General features: G+C 51.6%; 1 protein-coding gene across 1 annotated transcript in view; it reads left to right on the top strand.

Annotated features, from left to right (window-relative positions):
* Positions 1-385: 385 nt before the first annotated feature.
* The window catches only part of thtpa (thiamine triphosphatase), a 41,155-nt gene continuing 33,761 nt past the window's right edge, over positions 386-7,779 (top strand). The window contains exons 1-2 of the mRNA XM_085984406.1: positions 386-453; positions 2,505-3,052. Coding sequence (XP_085840532.1) covers positions 2,527-3,052 — 526 coding nt within the window. The 5' untranslated portion in view covers positions 386-453; positions 2,505-2,526. The remainder of the gene's footprint in view (positions 454-2,504; positions 3,053-7,779) is intronic.

The raw sequence follows: 7,779 nt of genomic DNA, 5'->3' as shown, positions 1-7,779 counted from the left end.
CACACTCACTCTCATTGTGACACACTCCCTCTGACACACTCACTCCCATTGTGACATACTCACTCCCACTGACACACTCACTCCCACTGACACACTCACTGTCATTGTGACACATTCACTCCCATTGTGACACACTCACTCCCACTGACACACTCACTCCCATTGTGACACTCTCACTCCCATTGCAACGCACTTCTACTCTCAATTCGTGGAGGAGGGCCGGTGTAACAGGGGGCGTGGTCAGGGCGAAGGGCGGGGCTACGAAGACGGCGGTTGGATCGGTCACGTGGACGGGGCGGGGCCGCGAATGGGGCCGGTGACGTCGGACCAGGGGGCGGGCCCGGCCGCCACTCTGGACTACAGCTCCCAGAAACCCTTTCGGTGACGTCTCTTGCGTGTTGAGGTTATCGGCGGCTGGCGGCGCTGAGGTGAGCTCGGGACTGGACCCAGCAGGTACAAGGCGGTGGAGGGAGAGGAGGAGGGGGACCAGCAGCTTCCACCACCAAACCACGGAGGGAGGGGGTCTGGGCTCTCAGCCCCCCTCAGTGCAAAATCAACCAGAACGTAGACTGTTTAAATGCCCGCATTCAGTAGGTGGACTGTTCCAACCCCCCCAATCAGTAGGTGGACTGTTCCAACCCCCCCCCCCCAATCAGTAGGTGGACTGTTTCAACCCCCCCCCCCCCCAAAATCAGTAGGTGGACTATTACAACCCCCCCCAATCAGTAGGTGGACTGTTCCTCTCCCCCCCCCCCCAAACAGTAGGTGGACTGTTCCAACCCCCCCCCCCCCCCCAATCAGTAGGTGGACTATTACAACCCCCCCCCCCCGCCCAAATCAGTAGGTGGACTGTTCCTCTCCCCCCCCCCCCCCAATCAGTAGGTGGACTGTTCTAACTCACCCCCCCCCCCCCCAATCAGTATGTGGACTGTTCCTCCCCCCCTCCCAATCATTAGTTGGACTGTTCCAACATCGACCCCCCACCCTTGCCAATAGATGGATTATTCCAACCCCCACCCCACCCCAATCCAGTAGAGTCATACAATCATAACGGCACAGAAGGAGGCCTTTCGGCCCATCGAGTTCGTGCCGGTTCTCTGTAGAGCAATCCAGTCAGTCCCATTCCCCCGCCCAATCCCCGTAGCCCTGCAAGTTTATTTCCCTCAAGTGCCTATCCAGTCTCCCCTTGAAAACATTGAGTGTCTCCGCTTCCACCACTTCCGTCGGCAGTGAGTTCCAGGTCCTCACCATTCGCTGCATAAAAATGTTTTTCCTCACATTCCCCCTGTATCTCTTGCCCAAAACCGTAAATCTGTGTCCCCTAGTCCTTGTACCATCAACTAGTGGGAACAGCCTTTCCCTGTCTAGCCTATCCAAACCCGTCATAATCTTGTACACCTCTATCAAATCACCCCTCAACCTCCTTTGCTCTAATGAAAACAAATCCAGATTCTCCAACCTGTCCTTGTAGCTAAGATCCCCCATCCCCGGAACCATTCTGGTAAATCTCCTCTGCACCCTCTCAAGGGCCTTCACATCCTTCCTAAAGTGTGGTGACCAGAACTGGATGCAATACTCCAGTTGTGGCCTAACCAGCGCTTTATAAAGGTTCAGCATAACTTCTCTACTTTTGTACTCAATACCTCTATCTATGAAGCCCAAGATCCCATATGCTTTGTTAACCATTCTCTCAATATGTCCTGCCACCTTCAGCGACCTATGCACATTAACTCTCAGGTCCCTCTGTCCCTGCACACTCTTTAAAACTGTGCCATTAAGTGTATATTGCCTCTCCTTGTTCCTTCTGCCAAAATACATCACCTCACACTTCTCTGTATTAAATTCCATCTGCCACTTGTCTGCCCATTCTGCTAGCCTTTCTATGTCCTGTTGCAGTCGATTGGTATCATCATCACTGTTTGCCACACCCCCAAGTTTGGTGTCTTCGGCAAATTTAGAAATTCTACTCTGTATTCCAATATCCAGGTCATTTATATTTATCGAAAAAAGCAGTGGCTCCAGCACTGACCCTTGGGGAACACCACTGTCTACCATCCTCCAGTCTGAAAAACAGCCATTTACCACAACTCGCTGTTTTCTGTCCTTAAGCTAATTCCTTATTCAAGCTGCCACTGACCCACCTATTCCATGAGCCTCCATTTTGTTAACCAGCCTTCTATGTGGTGCTTTGTCAAACGCCTTCCGAAAATCCATGTAGACAACATCCCTTCATCGATCCTCCCTGTTACTTCATCAAAAAAATAGTATAGGTGCATTTCAGGGGCAATTAGATAAGCATATGAGGGAGAAGGGAATAGAGGGTTCTGCTGATAGAGTTAGATGAGGAAAGACGGGAGGAGGCTCGTGTGGAGCATAAACACCGGCATGGACTGGTTGGGCCGAATGGCCTGTTTCTGTGCCGTATATCCTATGTAATTGCTTGCTGTACCTGCACGTTAACTTTCTGTGATTCGTGTATAAGGACACCCTGATTCTTTTTCCAGGTCTTGCGTTGAGGAAGGAAGGATGTCCATTGAGGTGGAACGCAAGTTTCGTGTCAGGGAGGACACGGAGGAGAGGCTGAGGGCTCTGGGTGGGGTCTGCCGGGGCGTGAGCAGCTTCGAGGACCGCTACTTCGACACGGAGGACTGCCTGCTGACCTGCAGCGACTTCTGGCTGAGGAGTCGCGACGGACGGTGGCAGCTGAAGAGCCCGACAGGCGGGACGCGGGGCCGCCTGGGCGCTGCCACCCAGTACCGGGAGACGGAGTCCGAGGCCGAGATCTTGGCGCTGCTCCGCCCACTGCTGCTGGGGTGCCCGCCAGGGGCCAGCGGGCGAGGGGTGGACGAGCTGGTGGGCGCCGCTCCCCTCCTCCGAGAGTTCGCCGCTATCCTGACCGAGCGCAAGGCCTACGAGCTGGCGGGAGGCCTGCGGGTGGATTTGGACCGGGCTGGCTTCGGCTACCAGCTGGGAGAGATCGAAGCCATGGTGGGCAGCGAGGAGGAGATCCCGGCGGCCCTCTCTCAGATCCAGGATCTCGCTAGGAAGCTAGGTGGGAATCTCGGGGATGGAGGGGGATTGGGGGTGGGCGGGAAATGGGTGGGATCTTGTCCCTGTCGACGTTCCTAAGAACATAAGCAATAGGAGCAGGAATAGGCCATTCGGCCCCTTGAGCCTGCTCCACCATTCAATAAGATCATGGCTGATCTTCTACCTCATCTCCACTTTCCTGCACTATCCCCATATCCCTCGATTCCCTTAATATCCAAAAATCTATCAATCTCTGTCTTGAATATACTCAACGACTGAGCCTCCACAGCCCTCTGGGGTAGAGAATTACAAAGATTCACCGCCCTCTGAGTGAAGAAATTTCTCCTCATCTCAGTCCTAAATGGCCGACCCCTTATTCTGAGACTGTGACCCCTGGTTGTAGACTCCCCAGACAGGGGAAACATCCTCCCTGCATCTACCCTGTCAAGCCCTGTAAGAATTTTGTATGTTTCAATCAGATCATCTCTCATTCTTCTAAACTCGAGAGAATATAGGCCTAGTCTCCTCAATCTCTCCTCATAGGACAATCCCCCCATCCCAGGAATCATATAAGGAGATTTTAGGACAGATGACCAAAAGCTTGCTCAAAGAGGTAGGTTTTAAGGAGGGGAAAGAGAGGCGGAGAGGTTTAGGGAGGGAATTCCAGAGCGTAGGGCCTAGGCGGCTGAAGGCACAGCCGTCAGTGGTGGAGCGATTAAAATCGGGGAATGCATAAGAGGCCAGATTTGGAGGAGTGCCGAGATCTCGGAGGGTTGTAGGGCTGGAGGAGCTCACAGAGATAGGGACGGGGGGGATGAGGTTCTGGAGGGATTTGAACACTAGGATGAGAGTTTTAAAATCGAGGCGTTGGTGGACCAGGATCCAACATAGCTCAGCGAGCACAGGGGAGGGTGCTGGGTGAACGGAACTTGCAAATTCGGCCTTCCTCCACGTCTACCCTATTGTCCATTCTCCCACAGCCTACACACCATTGGTGGCCGTGCCTTCAGCTGCCTGCGCCCCAAGCTCTGGAATTCCCTCCCTAAATCACTCTGACTCTCTCCTCTTTAAAACCCACCTCTTTGACCAAGCTTCTGGTCCCCTGTCCTTTGGCTCTCCGGGTTTTTTTCTGTCTGATTTACACTCCTGTGAAACACTTGGGACGTTTTCCTACATTAAAGGAACTGTATCAATGCAGGTTGTAGCCTAACATCTGTCATTGGGAAAATGCTGGAGTCCATCATTAAGGAAGTGGTAGCAGGACATTTAGAAAATCATAATAGAGTCAAGCAGAGTCAGCATGGTTTTATGAAAGGGAAATCATGTTTGACAAATTTGCTGGGCAGCACGGTGTCATAGTGGTTAGCACTGTTACCTCACAGCGCCAGGGACCCGGGTTCGAATCCGGCCTCGGGTGACTGTCTGTGTGGAGTTTGCACATTCTCCCCGTGTTTGCGTGGGTTTCCTCCGGGTGCTCCGGTTTCCTCCCACAGTCCAAAGATGTGCGGGTTAGGTTGATTGGCTATGATAAATTAACCCTTAGTGTTAGGGGGATTAAATACGTGGGGTTACAGGGATAGGGTGGGATATATGTTGGTGCAGGGGTTACGGGGATCGGGTGGGATATGTGTCGGTGCAGGCTCGATGGGCCGAAATGGCCTCTATCTGCACTGTGGGGTTTCTGTGATTCTGTGATTCTTTGAGGGTGTAACGAGCAGGGTGGATAAAGGGGAACCAGTAGATGTAGTGTATTTGGATTTCCAGAAGGCATTCGGTAAAGTGCCACATAAAAGGTTACTGCACAAGATAAGAGCTCATGGGGTTGGGGGTAATATATTAGCATTGATAGAGGATTGGCTAACTAACAGAAAACAGAGAGTTGGATAAATGAGTAATTTTCAGGTTGGCAAACTGTAACTAGTGGGGTGCCGCAGGGATCAGTGCTGGGGCCTCAACTATTAACAATTTATATTAATGACTTGGATGAAGGGACTGAGTGTAATGTAGCCAGATTTGCTGATGATACAAAGATAGGTGGGAAAGCAAATTGTGTGGAGGACATAAATAATCTCCAAAGGGATATAGATAGGCTAAGTGAGTGGGCAAAAATCTGGCAGATGGAGTTCAATGTGGGAAAATGCAAGGTTATTCACTTTGGTAGGAAAAATAAAAAAGTAAATTATTATTTAAATGGGGAGAGATTACAAAATGCTGAGGTGCAGAGGGATCTGGGGGTCCTTGTACATGAATTAGAAAAAGTTAGCATGCAGGTACAGCAAGTAATTAGGAAGGCAAATGGAATGTTGGCCTTTATTGCAAAGGGAATGGAGTATAAAAGTAGGGAAGTCCTGTTACAATTGTACAGGGTGTTGGTGAGACCACACCTGGAGTACTGCGTACAGTTTTGGTCTCCTTATTTAAGGAAGGATATACTTGCATTGGAGGCAGTTCAGAGAAGGTTCACGAGGTTGATTCCTGGGGTGAAGGGGTTGTCTTATGAAGAATGGTTGAGCCGGTTGGGCCTGTACTCATTGGAGTTTAGAAGAATGAGAGGGGATCTTATTGAAACATATAGGGCTAAAAATTGAGTATAGCCCCGTTTGGGGCGCCAGCCTCGCCAGGGCGCTAAAAGTAGCGCCCCGGAAGCATTCGCGGCCGCCCGCCGGAAATTGAGTGGTAGCGCCGCTACTGGAGGCGCCCCGCATCCCTCTTGGGGTGTTGCGACTGAATATCGTGACGCAACGTGCCACAGCGCCACATGCTGCGCCATGTCGCGCTGCGGTATTGAAGGCCTTCCTCCCCTTCTTAAAGGGGAGGGGCCTTGTTTAGCGCGATCTGGGGCCCAGCTGGGCCCCCGAGGATCGCGAGTGCAGGCAAAAGAGCCCGGCACCGAAGAGAAGTGCCGGGCTCTTGGAATGCAGCCGGCACTCCGCGGGGGGGGGGGGGGAGGTGGGGCTCAGGAGGCCGGGGACGGCAGCACGGAGAGGTGCTGGCAGGCGGCCAACAACAAAATGGCCGCCCCGCACCTCCTTTAATTTGCGCCTCCCTGGCCGCAGGTAGGCCCCCCTGAACTGGTCGCACATAGCGTCCAGCGGTAAATCAGGGGGCGCTTCCAAATATCGCGGCCGGGGCGTCAGCGGGGCGATGACATCATCGGTAGCGGCGCAGCGCTAACGACTAGCGCCACCACTAGCGTCCCGCGGAATTTAGCGGGAGGCGTGGGCAGTGCCGCGCCCGGGTGCCAGTTGGCTTGCGACCCACTTAACGCCCTCTTAAGGCGCTAACGGGTGGCGCAGCCAACTGAATTTCTCCCCCATAAGATTCTGAAGGGGCTTGACAGGGTAGATGCAGAGAGGATGATTCTCCTCATGGGGGAATCTAGAACTAGGGGGCATAATTTCAGAATAAGGGGGCACCCTTTTAAATTTGAAATGAGGAGGAATTTCTTCTCTCAGAGGGTCATAAATCTTTGGAATTCTCTACCCCAGAGAGCTGTGGAGGCTGGGTCATTGAATATATTTAAGGTGGAGATAGACAGATGTTTGAACGATAAGGGAGTCAAGGGTTATGGGGAGCGGGCAGGGAAGTGGAGTTCAGGCCAAGATCAGATCAGCCATGATCTTATTGAATGGCGGTGCAGGCTCGATGGGTCAAAAGACCTACTCCTGCTCCTACATCTTATGTTCTTTTATAGAAGAGATGATTTGGTACTGGCAATTATAATTGGGAAGAGATGGGAGAGATTCGATAGTAACACATGGGGGGAATATCCTGCAGTATTTATTCAGGGTCTCTCAGAGTCTGGTGAGTGAGGGTGAATATCCTGCAGTATTTATTCAGGGTCTCTCAGAGTCTGGTGAGTGAGGGTGAATATCCTGCAGTATTTATTCAGGGTCTCACAGAGTCTGGTGAGTGAGGGTGAATATCCTGCAGTATTTATTCAGGGTCTCACAGAGTCTGGTGAGTGAGGGTGAATATCCTGCAGTATTTATTCAGGGTCTCACAGAGTCTGGTGAGTGAGGGTGAATATCCTGCAGTATTTATTCAGGGTCTCACAGAGCCTGGTGAGTGAGGGTGAATATCCTGCAGTATTTATTCAGGGTCTCACAGAGTCTGGTGAGTGAGGGTGAATATCCTGCAGTATTTATTCAGGGTCTCACAGAGCCTGGTGAGTGAGGGTGAATATCCTGCAGTATTTATTCAGGGTCTCACAGAGTCTGGTGAGTGAGGGTGAATATCCTGCAGTATTTATTCAGGGTCTCACAGAGTCTGGTGAGTGAGGGTGAATATCCTGCAGTATTTATTCAGGGTCTCACAGAGTCTGGTGAGTGAGGGTGAATATCCTGCAGTATTTATTCAGGGTCTCACAGAGTCTGGTGAGTGAGGGTGAATATCCTGCAGTATTTATTCAGGGTCTCACAGAGTCTGGTGAGTGAGGGTGAATATCCTGCAGTATTTATTCAGGGTCTCTCAGAGTCTGGTGAGTGAGGGTGAATATCCTGCAGTATTTATTCAGGGTCTCACAGAGTCTGGTGAGTGAGGGTGAATATCCTGCAGTATTTATTCAGGGTCTCACAGAGCCTGGTGAGTGAGGGTGAATATCCTGCAGTATTTATTCAGGGTCTCACAGAGTCTGGTGAGTGAGGGTGAATATCCTGCAGTATTTATTCAGGGTCTCACAGAGTCTGGTGAGTGAGGGTGAATATCCTGCAGTATTTATTCAGGGTCTCACAGAGTCTGGTGAGTGAG

The sequence above is a fragment of the Somniosus microcephalus genome, chromosome 4 (assembly GCF_052327205.1).
Source record: "Somniosus microcephalus isolate GS21.2 chromosome 4, FLI_Smic_1.0, whole genome shotgun sequence".
Classification (NCBI taxonomy): Eukaryota; Metazoa; Chordata; class Chondrichthyes; order Squaliformes; family Somniosidae; genus Somniosus; species Somniosus microcephalus.
The sequence above is the reverse complement of the archived record's forward strand: the minus strand, read 5'-3'. Positions and strand labels throughout refer to the sequence as shown.